The sequence below is a fragment of the Momordica charantia genome (assembly GCF_013281855.1).
Source record: "Momordica charantia cultivar OHB3-1 chromosome 1 unlocalized genomic scaffold, Mcharantia_2.0 BLBB01000001.1, whole genome shotgun sequence".
In the NCBI taxonomy this organism is placed as follows: Eukaryota; Viridiplantae; Streptophyta; class Magnoliopsida; order Cucurbitales; family Cucurbitaceae; genus Momordica; species Momordica charantia.
The window spans coordinates 13,521,202-13,538,143 of record NW_028275157.1 but is presented as its reverse complement, the minus strand read 5'-3'; the positions used below and the strand labels follow the sequence as shown (position 1 = coordinate 13,538,143).

General features: G+C 33.0%; 2 protein-coding genes and 2 long non-coding RNA genes across 9 annotated transcripts; 2 read left to right on the top strand and 2 right to left on the bottom strand.

Annotated features, from left to right (window-relative positions):
• Positions 1-1,039: 1,039 nt before the first annotated feature.
• Positions 1,040-5,073, top strand: LOC111013781 (saposin B domain-containing protein). Of its 2 annotated transcripts, none has more exons than XM_022288301.2 (6): positions 1,040-1,194; positions 1,560-1,653; positions 2,422-2,618; positions 2,842-3,039; positions 3,391-3,450; positions 4,717-5,073. In XM_022288301.2, the coding sequence occupies exons 2-6, from the start codon at positions 1,572-1,574 to the stop codon at positions 4,879-4,881; spliced, it is 702 nt and encodes a 233-aa protein (XP_022143993.1). In that variant the 5' UTR covers positions 1,040-1,194; positions 1,560-1,571; the 3' UTR covers positions 4,882-5,073. The 2 variants fall into 2 exon arrangements, with proteins under 2 accessions (XP_022143993.1, XP_022143994.1); XM_022288302.2 differs by lacking the exon at positions 1,040-1,194 and adding an exon at positions 1,215-1,369.
• A 2,799-nt stretch (positions 5,074-7,872) lies between these two features.
• CIPK15 (CBL-interacting protein kinase 15) lies at positions 7,873-11,066 on the top strand. Of its 4 annotated transcripts, none has more exons than XM_088123455.1 (3): positions 7,894-8,031; positions 8,297-8,340; positions 9,073-11,066. In XM_088123455.1, exon 3 carries the CDS (start codon positions 9,354-9,356, stop codon positions 10,797-10,799), a length of 1,446 nt encoding a protein of 481 aa, XP_087979581.1. In that variant the 5' UTR covers positions 7,894-8,031; positions 8,297-8,340; positions 9,073-9,353; the 3' UTR covers positions 10,800-11,066. The 4 variants fall into 4 exon arrangements, with proteins under 4 accessions (XP_022144060.1, XP_022144059.1, XP_087979581.1 ...); XM_022288369.2 differs by having other exon boundaries at positions 9,062-11,066; XM_022288368.2 differs by lacking the exon at positions 8,297-8,340 and having other exon boundaries at positions 7,873-8,031.
• A 1,606-nt stretch (positions 11,067-12,672) lies between these two features.
• On the bottom strand, positions 12,673-13,676 carry LOC148213298 (uncharacterized). Its single transcript, XR_015790555.1, has 2 exons — positions 13,146-13,676; positions 12,673-12,933 (listed from the first exon to the last, which is right to left on the bottom strand). It is a non-coding gene; the product is annotated as an uncharacterized LOC148213298 (long non-coding RNA).
• Positions 13,677-13,715: 39 nt separating this feature from the next.
• Positions 13,716-15,991, bottom strand: LOC148213297 (uncharacterized). Of its 2 annotated transcripts, XR_015790659.1 has the most exons (4): positions 15,688-15,991; positions 15,454-15,602; positions 14,386-14,507; positions 13,716-14,225 (listed from the first exon to the last, which is right to left on the bottom strand). It is a non-coding gene; the product is annotated as an uncharacterized LOC148213297 (long non-coding RNA). The 2 variants fall into 2 exon arrangements; XR_015790621.1 differs by having other exon boundaries at positions 13,716-14,507; positions 15,688-15,989.
• Between the last annotated feature and the right edge of the window lie 951 nt (positions 15,992-16,942).

Genomic DNA, 16,942 nt, shown 5'->3' with positions numbered 1-16,942 from the left:
TTAATTATTTATTTTATTTTTCTCTTTTTTTCTCTATGCATTTGTAATACCTAATTTGTTCATAGCCTTGGAGAGAGGATTACACAACTTGACTTTTTATAATGTACAATCGGTTGAAAAGACTTTTTTCAGTACAATAATATGTGAGGTGAGGATTTGAACACATGATCTTTTGATGGATTTTATATGTCTTAATTAGTTGAATTAGGTTAAAGTTTGTGAGTCGAAATCACTTATCTTAGCTAAATTTTGCGTTTATTAGTTACTTTCTTGTTCAACTTTTCTTTTAGTTTGGTTTGTTTGCATTAAATTTAAAAAAAAAAAGAAAGAAAAGAAAATTAATGAAACCTTTTTATTTGATAAGGGATTCTTGTTTTGAAATCAATTTAATTCTTGTTTTGAAATTCCTTTTTTCGTTTTCTATTTTTAAAAAAAAAATTAAGCTTTTTCCTTAAAAAAAGGGAATAATTTTGGTATATATTTTTAAAAACACATTTAAAACTTAGCAAAGTATATAAAATACAAAGAAACACATTAACAGAAAAAGTAGCAAAGTAGCATTTATGAGCTTAATTTTAAAAATAAATGTAGTGACTTTTTCAATCTAACAAACTTTTTAATAGAAATAAAGTATATTAAATTTAAAATAAAAATTTTAAATCTAATATTCCTGTTCATCACATAAAAGTCATAATAAAAATAATATTAAAATAAGATAGACAAATCAATTTTCATTTATTTTTTTTCTTTTAAACGAAAATTAATATGTATATAAACACATTTTAAAGAGTATAAGAATCAAAACCAAATTAAAAATAAATGACCAAATTAGTATTTTAACCAATTAAATATTATAGAAATTAATTTTGAATATAACAAGCAAGCTAAAAATAGGTTATCATCTAAATCTCATATTCGATTTTTTTTTAATTTTGAATAAGAGTTAAAACTACAAATTAAAAAATGTAATTTAACCGAGAAAAATATCAATATCTCATTCTAATTTCTCATGTTCGAATTGCACGTGAGAAATATCCGCATGAGAAAAAATAAAAATAATAAAAAAAAAATTCTTAAAGAGCGATATTGAAAATTGGAATGAATGTTCCAATTCCAAGTTTCTAGAGGGAATCAGTTCCATCGTCTCTTTCGGACGCCTCGGAACGAAACCAGAGCCTGGTTGTCTAAGCGAAGGCATGTATTTCTCTGCAATCTGATTTCTGTTCTCCTTGAAATCCGAAATTCTTCATCCCGCGCTCTGAGAAACCGCCGGGAAGAAGATCTATAGATCATCCGCGTTTGCGGTTAAATTTTCTGGGAATCTAGATCTTTTTCCTTCGTTTTCTTTGCTGCCAAACGCATTTTCTAGGTTTTTTTTCTTCCTAATTTTATGATTGGGGCGCATGGCTTTTATAACCCTCGGTCTTTTGTTCTATTTGTATTTTGTCCTTATTTCATTGACGTCTGTATGGAAATATCTTTGTTTCGTCAGTAAGTACGTGGTGTGGTAATTTCAGTTGAAGCTTACTTTTTATTGCTGTTTTTCGTCGTATTCTCAGGCATCAGGCGCAATGGATTTGAGGTTTGGACTAATTTTCCTTCTCGTGGTTGGTGCTGCTTGGGACTGTGATGCTAGAAATCTTGCATCCTCTGGTAAATCTTTATTTTTCATTTTTGATCGATATGTCTGATTGTTGTTTAGAATTGGATAAATATGTAACGTAATCTAGGCCGTAATCTCAATTTCTTCTCTAATTTTTTGGGAAATTCAAATTTATCTTTTTTGTGTATTGATTTTTCCCCCATGAAATTTAGATTGAAACGAATTTAAATAGAGTATTTTGGTCATGAGGTTTTATGAGTCTAATTTCCACAAGCCATTTCAAACCGAATAAGTTTCTGAATTTATGGATGAGCTTGTCTATTTCATCCCATAAAAAGGTAAAGTATGGGTATTTGTTAATTAATAAAATGAATTTTGATGCTACATCGTCATTTTGTCAATGAATTTTCACATTTTGACGGCAGTAAGAATTCGATTGAAAATAAATTAATTCATTAAAGATGAAATTGGGATTTTTAAAAATAGTCCAAAAGGGAGTAAACTATAACTTAGTCTTTAGAATTTGATGGTTCTGGTTATGACTTATGTCTCCTGATTTTTTGTGAGCTCTGTTTTATATTATTTGGCTCATTAAAATGACTAATTGTATTTCTTCTTGTTCTGTTTTTTTCTTTTGGTTAATGATTGTTTAACTTGAGATCAAATGCACAGACGTCTCCTCGTATTACTTGTCTTTAAGACTTCCAACAAACATAAGCATTATGTGAAGATGACATTCTAATTGAAAAACCTTTAAATCTTTTGCTTTGAGTGAGACTTTTATCTCATCAAAAAAGTCGTCATTTCTGCTGTTTCAGATTCTGAGTTAAGCTACCTAAGGCAAGAGAAGGACAATGAGGCTTTATCTGAAGCTTCCGAGGATCCGAAGATATGTAAACTCTGTGAGAGCTTGGTCAGTCAGACAGTTGAATACCTTGCAGATAACAAGACCCAGGATGAGATCACTGTTATTCTCCGGAAAACCTGCGCTGTGTTGGGCCTATTCAATGAGAAGGTATGGCTGCTTACGCTTATACGACTTTTTATTTCACGAATCTGCAGGAGTGTGCATTTGAAATGATTGATAATTTTCTGTTCATTTATAACGAAGAAAAACTTTTTTCGGCTAGCCTAGCTATAGCATAGTATCTTCCATCATTTATCATCTCACTCTCAAATGAAGTGACAGAACAAAAGAATTTACTCTCGTTGATATTATCTTTGTTCCATTTTTTCAGTGCATCAGTCTGGTGGACTACTACGCTCCTCTCTTCTTCTCAGAGATTTCCTCAATTGAACCTACCAGCTTCTGCCAGTCAGCCCGATTCTGTGAGCAAATTACCGTAATGTCCTTGCAGATTCAGGAAAATAGCTGTGGATTTTGTCATCAGACTGTTTCAAAAATGGTGGAGAAGTTGAAAGATCCTAACACACAGGTTTGATATTATACATTCTGCTGTTTTATTTGCTTATGAGGAAATTAAAAAACTTTTTAGTGATCTATGAAAATTTTAACACTCTTGGTCTGGATTTCTTATTGGATTAAATTGTGCGGATTGAGTGGGGATGCAGAGTTCTGAACAAACACCTTTTCTTTTGTCAGAATGACTTTGTTGTGAACATTTGTTGATTGGAACGTAGCAGTAATATATATGTATTTATGACTGTGTTTAAACTTATCACAAAGTCTATAGTTGTTAAGAAATATATAAACATCTTCAGGATGGTAGTTTCTTATATATTTTTTCGGGTTTGTGAACATCTCTTATACGCTTTCTGTGTTGCAGATAGAAATACTTGAGACGCTTCTGAATATGTGCAACTCTTTGGGGTACCGTGTGAAAGAGGTATGAAGAATTTTCACTAACATTTATGCGTCCACTTATTTTTTCTGGTTTTGCTGTTTGAGAATGGTGAAAAGAATACGTAATTCATGTCCCTATTTCTGTCCTTTATTTTTATCCATTTCAGTTCCAGAAGTTATAAAAAAAAAATATTTGGTCTTTCTTTCACGTTTATATAATATCCAAACGTAACCAATAAGAGGTTGACCAAATTATCTAAACTTCCCATATCTAGTCTTCGATTGCCTCTTTTCAGCGGTCAGCCAACTTCTAATTTTGTTTCTTCCGTTGGTTTATTTGAGGGCGTTCCATAATCATTTCATTTTTCGTTTTTAGAAATTATGTTTGTTTTGTATATCTCATTAGTAAATTTTTCGCGAGTCTTGAAAACATATTTGAATTCTTAGCCAAATTTCAAAAATAAAAATAAATTTTTGAAATTGTTTTCAAAATTTGACTTAGATTTTGAAAATGTTTATAAAAAATTATATAACCAAGTAAAGGAAAAGTTTAATTTTTAAAAATAGAAAATAAAAAATGGAATAGTTATCCAGTTTTATTAATTCAATTTTAATTTTATAACGGAGTGTTTGAGGTCCACACTCCGTACATCATTAATTTCATGACTAGTGATTTGAAGCTGAGTTGCCCACAATTTTGCTTCCAATATATTCCTAAAATTTGTTACTTTTTCTCCGCAAGCTCAAATTTTTTAAACTGCGCATTATCATATTATATATAGTTTTTCAAGGTGCAAAATGTGTGTGTGTATATATATATATTTGTTGTGCACCTAAAAACACACACTCTGATGCTTAAGTCGTAGAGGACTATCCCACTATAGTGGGCCTCACACTTTAAGAAAATATTGTTCATGAATACCTTCACTAATGTTCAGGGTCTTGCTCACCCAACTAAGCTTTGAGATTTAATAGAAGTTTTAAAGTATTAAGTTTTTTATTTGAAGGTTTGAACTCAGGACTTTAGATATTATTTCTAAATATACGGAGACTTCATTATCAGCTTTCCGGTACCTTTATGGTTAGTATTAGTAGACACTTATTTCAACTCAAAATCTTGCTCAATCATTATAATTATCTCTTGCATTTATAATACTATCACACAATACCACACAACCAACTAACGATCAATATGTTATTATTATTATTATTATTTTTTGTCCATTAAGCCAAGCCAAAAATAAAGCAATCTAATATAGGCAATCAATCTCTACTTTTTCATATTGTGATATTTTCAATTATTGAGCAGTGCAAGAGACTGGTATTTGAATATGGGCCTCTGATTGTGGCCAAGTCGGAGAAAATTCTAGAAAATACAGATATTTGCAGAGCAATACATGCTTGCCCGGCGGTAGCGGGTGGCGACAACACCACATCATTTGTTGGAACTCTGCCTGCGCTTGCCGACGCTTGAATTTCCACACCAGACACGATGGGATCGACATGTCGTTTCTGAAGGAAAATGGGTAAGAATTTAGTTGTTCTCTTGCCCTTCTCTGTCTGTATAAGAATCTTAATATTATACAATCTCTGTCCATGGATGGTCTGGGTATAATGATGTACGTTCTGACACAAGATTATATGTATATGATTGGCTGTTGCTCTATTCAGTGTATAATTTATAAACGTGTCACTGTTGGTGGAACTTTGGAATTGTCCAGATGTGGCCTAAGCATGTACTCTTCAATTTAGGTAGCGTTTATACGCGTCGGACACTCTGACACTTAGATACTTATTATACAGGTATCAAATACTTGTTAGTTCAATAGAGCCGTGTCACACTAAGTTGTACAAAGTGAATATGGATAAGATATTTGCTAGGTAGATGTCAAAAACTTGTTAAGACATAAACATAAATAGTAATATTAGATAAAATAATGAATTTTTAAAAATAAAATACATCAAACACATTTTTTTAAGTATAAAAATGCATTAACTTAGCAACTTTGAATTTACTTGTATAAAAATGATATACACTTAAAAAATTTGTATACAGCGTGTCCTTGTTATGCTTTCGTCTTAGATTTTTATAAAAATGATGTGTCACCATGTCCATATTGAGTTATATCCATGTCTCGTTTCCGTATATGTGCTTCTTTTAAGTTGTGACTATTCAATTTGAATGGTTGGCTGTTGCAGAATTGAGTAAATAATTTATAAGCTTTGTTTGTAGCCGAATGTGTCACTGTTGTAGCTATTCAATTTGAATGGTTGATGCTGCTTTACTTGAGTTGGAATTTGATGTGTTCTTGTATTTTTGGACCTTTGTGTTGTGCTGGCATTTTGCCTATAATGTGAAGTGAAGAAGAAGCAATACTTTACTTTTTAGGTTGGTAGGTTGGTTATTTCCCCCCTGAGTTTAACGTACTAAAACCAACTCAAAGAAAAGTAATAAAACCAACTCAAAGAAAAGTAATAAAAGTAACAAAAAACGGAAATATTACCAAATGTGTAGGAGCCATTATTTGTGAAGTTGTTAAAAGATCACTCTTCCATTTATAACTTGTATGATTAGGGTATGGAAAGTGTAACATGTGGATAGAACTAAAAGCATAGTATGCATCGTTGCTTTCCTCAAACCCAATTGAAACAACCTCTATAACATGTGGTAAAGAGTAAAAATGCCTTTTTGCGAATATATTTCTATAAATATTTTATTTTTTCAACAATTTGTAGTTGTTTGAGCTAACTTGTCATGAAATATTATTTTTAAATTCATAAGATTAGTTCATCTCAAAGACTTAAAAAAAATTTAATCACCTAAACTAAATAGATAAACTCTAAAAATTTATGAATCTATTTTGTAAGTTAATTTTTACACTATAAAATATAGGTTTGAATTCTTTAATTTAGAATTAGTTGAGATTTGTTCAAGTTGGTACGGAAATTTATTTGAGTATAAAAAGAATCTAACCTATGGACACACTTGATCTATTGCAACTATTTAAGTTATAGATTTTGAAAATTGTTGAATGAGACAGTCAATAAAGTTTTCTTATTGAATCTACATTCGAAATCCACATGTTTCTTAATCATCTATTGAATATATTTTCAAAATACTACTAGTTTTTCTTGCATACGTCCTTCTTAGATCAAGAATATGTGAAATTGAACCATATATTTCTTAACCAATTGTATTTTGATTAACACTACGACTCAAATTACGACCGTCCTCACGTCTCCCGGAAGAACCATGAAGGCCACGCAAATTTGGGTGGACCAAGTGAAGTTTCCTGCCAATGGTATTTAGGTAAATTTGTCTTTGGCAAACAAAAACTGACGTGTGTGGCTGTCACTGGGCCGGCGTCTGTTACCGGATGCGACGTGGAAACTAATTTTACTTACGTGTCGTTTGGTGATTGGTGGAGATGAGGGAAACAGGTGACAGACAGTGGCCGTTCCGGCGCGTGATATTCACTCCTCACACGTAGCCAATCAAGACGCTGTCAAGCACGTGTCCCACACTCGTGTCGTTTTCCTGCTGTTACTTCCACGAAAACACTTCCCACCGGCTAGCTCCACCCCAAGTCTTTAAAAATTTAATCATTTTTAATTCCTTTTCTTAAACTTAAAAAACATAAAAACGTTCGTTACCAACAACAGAACTTCTACTCACTTTTGGACACGTGGTACTTTAATTATAGCATGGACAAAGATGTGATAGAGCTCCTCAATATATAATAAAGTCCTTTCCAGAAAGGAAAAATATATATATACACACACAGAGGTATGTATTATAAATTATAAATATTATATTTGTTTTAATATTATTTTGATTAAGGTATTTTATTAGTTTCAGTTTTGATTCATTTGTTTAAATATTATTTTTTGGAGGTAAATTTTTTTTTATTATCGAGAAGTTTCAACTTGTGTTTTATTTGATTGACATTATATGTTCTTTTTTGATCCATGAATTTTGAATTTAGTTTTTATTTGATTATTACATTTCAAAATGTAACATTTTCATCTCTAATTCAAAATTCAAGCGTAGAAGTATAAGATTTTGAAACATAAAGATCAATGAAAATTAAATTCAAAACTCAAAAGGTAAAAATGTAAAAATTTGAAATCTAGAAGCTATGTGAAAACTAAACTCAAAATTGAAGGACAAAAAGGTATTTTCACTGTTAATAATTATAATTTTTTTCCAATAATATCCAATTTAATTTATTAATAAAGTATTGTGACGATCTACATGGAACTCTCTACTCAAAATTAGTGATATAGGAAATGATATTTAATTTGTCCATTAATTATTAATTATGGTTTAAATTTCTATCCCGCCTCAAAATTCAAAGAAAGAATTAGATGGCAGAATCTGTACTTTAAAAGAATCGTCGAGGGCATTTTAGTAAAAGCACAGATATTCTGACAGTTTCGGTATCTGTCAGAGGACCTCAGTATTAAAGTGATGCAGGCGGCCTAATCGAAGCATTTGCGTTGTAAGGGTTTCGGTTTTCGAGATTTCGTTTGAAGATCCATTTCCATTGCTTACATTTTCAAATTTCTTGCTGTTTTGCTGCTATTTTCATCATCTTCTTCAAGATTCTTCTTCAGTGTCTCGGTAAGCCATTGAAATTCATGTTCCTTTCTTTTAACACTGTTATTAGATGATTGTCATCGAATTTCTCTCTGTTAATTTTGTTTCTAGATGTTTGAACTCTGGTTTTCGGTATCTGATGAGTAGGTTATGAATCAGAACTTATGTTTCTTGATTATGTTTTGGAGAATGAGAGGATATTAATTTTCTTGATGTACCTCCCTCTACCTATTTCTTGATTGATTTCTCACTGTATGCCTAAATTCCTGTATGTGTTGATACGTCTTAGGAATTATTATTTTTACCGAGAGGGAGAGATTCTTCAGTTTCTCGGTAAGCGATTGAAATTCATTTTCCTTTCTCTTTATCTGTAATTAGATGATTCGTCGTCGGCTTTCTTTGTAGGTGTTGAACTATGATTAGCAGTATGCGATGATGAAGTTATGAATCAACATTTCTATTTCTTGTTCATGTCTTCTATGTTTTTGTTATTTTCTAACTTCTCTCTCTCTCTTATGGCTCCTTTAAGTAAATTATTGTATGTGCTAATACGGCTTAAGAGTTACTATTCGTTCTTTCAATTTTCCACTATTTTCCATCACGAACTGGAAAAAAGACCCGTGACTGCGTAGCCTAATTCTTGCCTGACGAGGTTTTTCAAGGTTATAACATTATGTACTCTGCTGTCATCTTATCGCTAAATTTGTGCTGGATGTGGTTGCTACTGCGAAAGAGTTGGCTTCGCTGTTTAGTTTTTGTTTTTCAGGCTGCGAGATTTACTGATTAACTTTTGTAAGTTTGTATAAAAAAATTTTACCTGATAATTATTTAACGCTGAGAAGCTGCTATCTGGTTTCTAGATGATTGACTGTATTTTATATAATTGGACGACTGTTACATTCTTATTCCATTTATCTATATGATTATCTTGGACTCAACCAGGTATTTAAATATAATCCTTAAAATTCTTTAATGTTGGTTTAGGTGTCTGTGATTCTCAATTATAATTTTAGCTTTATTTGGTGTTATCTATGATTTCTGACTTGCTCTGTAGTTTGATTATAGACACCTGGGAATGCTGAAACATGTGTGTAGAAGTCGAGATTTTCTTCTCTGAGGTTGATGGGTTCATTCGTCCATCGTGGATACCCTCTTATGTACTTCATGATGTTGGTTATTTAATTCATCAACCACACAGATGTTCGTACCAAATACCCACTGCAGCTTGCAATGCAAGAGAGCCCATATTCTCAAAGCACAGTGATAGTGAAGATGGTTGAGCTTTCCTCGACTAATTCTGTTCAGTGGCAGTAAGTGTTGCTGTTTTTTAGTAAATTATATTTGTGATGGATAACAAGGGGGCTGTCTTGATGCAACGTTATGAGTTAGGAAGGCTGTTGGGGCAGGGAACCTTTGCCAAGGTTTACCACACAAGAGACGTTAAAAGTGGCACGAGCGTGGCCATTAAAGTAATCGACAAAGAGAAGATCTTGAAGGTTGGAATGATTGATCAAATCAAGAGAGAGATCTCTGTCATGAGGCTGGTTAAGCATCCTAATGTAGTTGAGCTTTATGAGGTTATGGCAAGCAAAACTAAAATTTACTTTGTCATGGAATATGTCAAAGGTGGTGAGCTATTCAATAAGGTATCCAAAGGAAAGCTCAAGGAATCTGTTGCACGGAAATATTTTTGGCAGCTGATCAGTGCTGTTGATTACTGCCACAGTAGAGGGGTATGCCATCGAGACTTGAAACCGGAGAATCTACTATTGGACGAACAGGGTAATCTGAAGGTCTCGGATTTCGGGTTGAGTGCTCTTGCTGAATCTAAACGTCAAGATGGATTGCTCCATACAACCTGTGGGACGCCTGCTTATGTTGCTCCAGAAATCATTAACAGGAGAGGTTATGATGGGTGCAAAGCCGATATTTGGTCGTGTGGAGTGATCTTATTTGTTCTATTGGCTGGTTATCTCCCGTTCCACGATTTAAATCTAATGGAGATGTATAAGAAGATTGGAAAAGGAGAATTCAAATTTCCTAACTGGTTTGCGCCAGAGGTGCGCAAGCTATTATCAAAGATTTTAGATCCAAACCCAAATACCAGGATATCTATTGCCAAAATAATGGGAAATTCTTGGTTAAGGAAGGGGTTGAATGTGCAACCCCAAACTAATGTAGAAGAAGTGAAAGATACTGCTCCTTTGGACATCGATGCTGCAGTTTTTATGTCGAACACCGAGGACAGAGATTGTGTTAGAGAGTTGAAGCAAGAAGCGGAAAAGCCATTGAATTTGAATGCTTTTGACATAATCTCCTTGTCAGCAGGTTTTGATTTGTCTGGTTTGTTCGAGGAGACTGATCAAAAGAAAGAAGTGAGATTCACATCCAACAAGCCTGCATCTACCATCATCTCTAAACTGCAAGACATTGCAAAATGCTTGAAACTGAAAATCAAAAAGAAAGACCGAGGCATACTGAAGATTGAAGGGTGTAAGGAAGGTCGAAAAGGAGCCGTATGCATCGACGCAGAGATTTTCGAGATTACCCCATCATTCCATATCGTGGAAATGAAGAAGTCGAGCGGAGATACGCTGGAATATCGTAAGATAATGAAAGACGATATAAGACCCGCTCTGAAGGACATTGTGTGGACTTGGCAAGGCGAGCAGCAGCAACAACAGCTAATACAACCGGGAGAACAAGGAGGACAAGAAGAGCAACAACAGTCTCCTATTTCACCGGTTACTTCTGTATTGCATTATAACACAGGGCTGGCGGAGGCATCATAAAGTATGAGGTACTGTACTTCCACTCCGATCTTTCATGTTATTGTAATGGTTTTTGCTTATTTGTTGATGTCTGAAGCTAATGATTTATTTTTGTGTCTTCGTTTCGGCCTCTCTATGTTCTAGTTACTTTTCTTATTTTTATAATTTATAATGACGACGATAACAATCACAATTCACAAGTTCATGAATTTGTCATAGACCCTTCCCTGACTAAGATGCTGCTTTGCGGTATTGATACACGAAAATCTTGCAAGATTTTAGTCTCTCGATCATTGATTTGTTAGAAGTGTTATTAACTACTTAATTCTTATGCATGTCACTTTTTCAGGTGAACTACTGCCCTTACAATTAATTTATGATTTGGAGTAATGCATAAGTTTTCTTTATTCTTGTTGAATATTGAATTGCTAACTTTGCTTTTATAGGTCTTGTTTTTTATAATATTTCCGTTTTTTAGTGTTTGTTCCTTTTCAACGCTTTGATTTATCTATTATTTGTTTTTTTAGTTATAATAAGCTTATTTACTATAATTTTCATCATTTTGTCATTTTCTTGTTGAAAATGTTTTTAGAATTGTAACTAAATTTTCAAAATTGAATAAATCTTTTTATCAATATGCTGTTGTGTTTTTGAGAGAATAAAGAAGAAAAAAGAATAACCAAATGTAATTTTAAAACGTAAAAAACTAAGAATTATATGGACTTTATTTCTGAGTTTCTGTTTTTTAAAATTAAGCTCCCTTTCGGCATTGGTAGATGTTTAATTTTCTTTCCTTTTTAAAAGTACTTTCAAAGCCTTGATCTTAACAAATTTAAAAAACTATGAAATAGGGTTTTTAAAATTATTTTTTTTATTTAAAAAATAATCTTTATAGTAAATTAGAAAAGTGTACAAGTAGATTTTTTTTTTTTTTATCAGCAAGGCTGACACGGATTTTAGAAGTTCTTTTAAAAATTAGATCACAAGTAAAAATCAGCTTTGTCTAAAAGCAAATTCAACTTTAATAAGGCCAGCCAGTACAATATGTCATTAAATCTCCTAAATAATCAGCTTTGCCTCAATCCACAAAAAGAAACTTACAAAACATAACAAGATCGTGATCTCGTTGTGGTAATTGACATTTACTCATTTTGAATATCTTACCTATACTGGTTCTACTAAAAAAATTAGGTTGTATCTGTAATGGTTTCAATTAATAATTTTAATAATTGATTATATTGTTTAATTAAAAAAATCATATTGTATGTAGATAATTGTTCGAGAAAGTATATTTTTGTTTTTTTAAAATAAATAAATAAATGTATCAGATTTGTTTATAATAAAAATATTGTTTCGTTTCTTTAACTGAGTTCGAAAAAACTTAAGCAAGATTATTGAAATTTAACAATTAACTCATAAGAATATAAAAAAACACTGGCAGTATTACACGACATGAAATCTATTATACATCAAACTATGTTCATAAGAAGTACAATTACTCATTTAATATTTAACCAAATTAAGTGCTTTATTTCAACATTATTCATTTGACATGTTCAAAACAACAGCAGTACGGAATTTTTTTAGAAACTACTTTACCAAGAGCTTACCCAGAGTCTCAATGTCACAAACTATGACAACAAAAATTACGTTGTTATTTAATAATTATTTCGTTTTTTAAAAGTCATGCTTGATTCTACATATTTTTTTATATGTTTTTTCACATTTTTAAAAGTTAAAATTAAAAAATAAAAACAAGATTTAAAAAAAAAAAATTTATTTCAAAAGGTTAGTTTAGACTTTGAAATCATTTTTAAAAATTAGATATTAAAACAAAGAAACAGATGGGAGCAGTGTTCCTAAATTTAATTTTTAAAAGCAAAAAATAAAAATATCATTAAATTGGGTCTACTTGGAATTTTATATAAGGAAAATAATTCGGTTTACTCGACAAGATATGGTGCTCACCGAATTAGTTATTTTTCTTGAATCAAAATCCTTTTAATTTTTACCTTTAACCAGAGATGGGACTTGTTCCTTTCCTCTTCTGTCAGCAAACTATTTTCCACCAGATCCGAAACATCATCAATCTGAATCTTTTAATAGTTAATAAAACTTGCCGACAATCTTCCAGAAGGGCTCCTCAGCTCACAATCTGCGTAAAAAGAAATATGTAATACAATAATATACTATTTACCACAAGAGAAACGAACAGTTGGTCTACTTCATCACGTGGGGTTGAAGCATAATATTGCTTGCAACCCTGAAAAATGAAAAAGGATTAAAGCCAAAGGAATTCAGAAATAAGATGCGTTTCAGCCATCTTTATTTGATGGAAATGATAGGGAAGTGGAAACAGTATATAACCTTTAAAGTTATTTAATTGATGAAGAACTCGTTTATTCGCGGGGAAAGAGAGAGTTGTATAGACCAGAAGTTTTGTTCATTGAATCTGATCCCAGATAACAGTAAGTTACCAACACGGCAGATCAGGACAGCGAGAAAAATGTAGCAAGTTCCATCAGCTCTGATACTCAAACGGTCACTCCGAGGAAAAATACAACTTGCAACATCCTGCTGGATCTTATAAATGAGGATTATCCCAGCTGACTTTAAAAAGTGTTTGTTTATGTAAAGATATGCACAACAGTGTGTTCCCGATTGCAGCTCGAACTGGGCCTCCGGACCGACCTGAACACTTGGGCGGACCTGCACAAAAAGGTGAGCACTCCGACGATCAAGTCAGTATAAGTCGGATTCCCAATTTAGTTCGAGGCCAGAAATCATCGTACCTGATCGGGGAGTGAGGCCCTCTATTTATGGGTGGTAGTCCCGCCAATCTCGCGACGGTTACATTTGGTAATCTCGGGACCGTCGGTTACACCCGGTAATCTCGGGACCGACTGTTACGCCCGATAATCACGCCGCAGACAGTTGCTCACATCGGCCCCTACCAAGCTCCCCGGTAGGTCAGACCTGGGTCAGGTTCACCTCGACCCTCATACTTAGCATTTGTCGACGTTAGTGGCGGCCATCTCGGCTATCCGAGCTGGGCATGACTCATGAGCCATCTTGGAGAACTAATAGGGGTCCTCCACGTGTCCAGGATATTCCCTTCCCCAGACAGTGTTAAAATCCTTGAACAGTACCGAAAATCCAATGCACAGATAGCTATAACATCAGGTTTCAACTATTAAACATAATTGGAACTTCTACCTTAAAATCTACTACATTACCGCGTGGTGTACGTGAGACCATGAAAGAACGAGAAATTTTGTAAGGGAAAGAAAAGACAATTTAATAGGATAAACCGTCATTTAATGCATTAGATTTCCTAAACTATGCAGTAGACAAAAGATAGACTGAAAAGACCCTTGCAGCTGAGACCAACGGCAGGTCATTGTTTAGCATGATGCCCCCTCACGCGCAGGGAAGGCCATCTAAGCTCTGGAGACATGTAAAATTAACAGTTATATGATATTGTTCCCAAAGCTATAGCTAACTTTGGTAAATAAAAATAAATTGAATAACTCTCATATGATGTTCGGTGTATATCATACATTTTTCTGTTTTTTTTTTTAATTTCTAGAAAGAGTAAGACTCGAACCTGGATTTTGGATGTGAAATCCAGACCTCTTGCCACTACGCCAACACCCGAAGGTGCTCCACTGAATATCATATTGATTCCTAGAAGAGAAGATTTTAAAAGGTCTAACAAAATTTTTGTACCTGTAATATTTATTAAGATCACCAAATCAATTCATATTTAATTTAAAATATCTTTTTTAGTACAACGAGGGTGAAAGATTTGAATTCATAATCTTTAATTTAAAATATCTTTTTTAGTACAACGAGGGTGAAAGATTTGAATTCATAACCTCTTGATTAGATAAGTATCAATTAGTACTGAACTAAGTTCACGGATATTTTGAATTATTATCATCATCAAGACCTGGATCATTAGCAGTGGCATCAGGTTAAATTGACAAAAATATAGGCGCTATATAACAATCTCCCCGAAGGAGTAGAAATTACTCACGGAGAATGCTATCCTAATAAAACGAGGCAATTATTTCAACTTGCAGAAAGAAAGAAAGAGACAAAATCAAAACGAAAGGATGGATACTACTTTTATATAGCAGCAGCAGAAGCAAACGACAAGAAGAAATTTGAGTAAAGGATTTCATCATAAAGCATTTAAAAACACATTAATTTTGGTGGAAATAAAGAAGCGCCAAAAACAAGAACATTTAAAAAAAAATACAGAAAACATTTTCCCGCTCTTTTCTGGACTTCTAGCTACAGCAGGCTTGCAGTAGATCTGTTGCCATGCTTCTACGACTACGATTTCAAGAGTGAGAATATCAGTTGAATGTGCGATTCTTCTAGATAATAGAGAGGACGCTCCTTCGAGTTTCTACTAATTTTTCTCAGGTTTTTGAAATTCATTTTGTTCAAACTTCTTTCGGAGCTGATCTGAACGGCACTCAACACCACAGTACTACTGCTAAAGAACCAAAAACTCTGGTAGGAACTAATAAACAACTAACCAAAGCAATTTCAGAAGCTTAGACACCATAATGGCGATAAAACAGAGAATTGTACGGGAAAAAAACCAGCAACAATCACTTCAACGAAAAAACCTAAATGAGAACATGAATGATAAGAATCAAACCTAATTATCGGCACATTTTAGAAGGATGAAGAGTACACAGTTTGTAAGCGATCGCGAGAAAATGGCGCCAAATGAGAGCCGCAATGAGCAAGCGATTCAGCACCACCGGTCATCGTCGACGGAAGTAGATGGAGACCGCTGCGTGGAATCTATCAACGAACGGTGTAAATCAGAACATCTAATGATAATCGAAAATATGATTATGGAATAGTAGAATACGAGTACAAATCGTACACAATGACGATGAAATGTAACGAAATGTGAGCCCGAACTGCGATGGCAATTAATCAATGCCTGTCATCGACGGCGGAGGAAGATCCGATTCGATGATTCCGGCAGCCGAAGCTCCGCCGCGCTTGCCGAACACGGAAGCAGAGAAGATAGAAAACAGAGGATAACAAAACGAAAGTTTTGCGTAGAAAGCAAAATACCGGAGACGCGATACGTATGTTGCTATTTGCGAAGGGGTTTCTTACTGGGCCGAAATTGAGCCCATTTAGCTAGATGGAAAAATCAGCAGTTGACCAAAATGCCCCCAAGGATGGAATGGCAAAATCGAATATTTTAAAATATGTTCGCTTCATTTTTAGCGAGAAATTTGGTTGTGTAATTTTTTTTGTTTTCTTTTTCATATATCTAATATTGAGTAGTATTATTCAAATCATAAATTTAATATGAACTTTTCATTTTTTTTTAAATAAGACGTAAATCTAATTTTAAAAACAGGTGACATATTTTGAAATACAGAGATACTTTTTCAGTTTTTATTAATTTTAAATCCATGTAGTTTCAAATTATTCATTTTGGTTACCGTACTTTTTTTTTATCTAATTTGATCCCTATATCTTCAAAATGTTGATTTTGGTTTATATACTTCTAAAAATGGATCGTTTTTGTCCATTTATTTTATTTTTTAGCTCGTTTTTTTTATTATCATTTCAACACGTCGTTATACTAAATTAAATATCTCGAAACATAGCAATGACTTTATATTGAAGAGTTCAATTGTGTATATAATTTGTGATGAAAATTTTTAAATATGGATTAAAATAGTCACCTTTCAAAATACATTGAACAAAAACAGACGTTTTGAAAATATAAAAGATTAAAATAAATAAAAAATTAGAAGTATCGGACCAAAATAAGCCAAAGTTGAAAGTATTTAAACCATTTTTTTTATATAAATTGTTTGTCAAGAGATTAAAAAGAAAGAAAGAAAGTGGCTCAAAGGCTCTTTCCTGTGAGGTTGCGGCACACTGAAAAACTTGAAAAGAAGAAAGGGCTTAGAAAGGAAAAGGATAAAATCATAACTTTTTCCTTTTTTTCTTATTCTTTTTAAATGATTCAGAATCCACCAAACTGCATGTAATATTGTAATGTCGTAACATTATTGATCTGCAAAATTCACTTCAAATTTGGGAAAAATTATTGAAAAATAGGAACAGACTTTTCAAGGCCTAAGAAAGATCCCATGGGCCATGAATCTTTC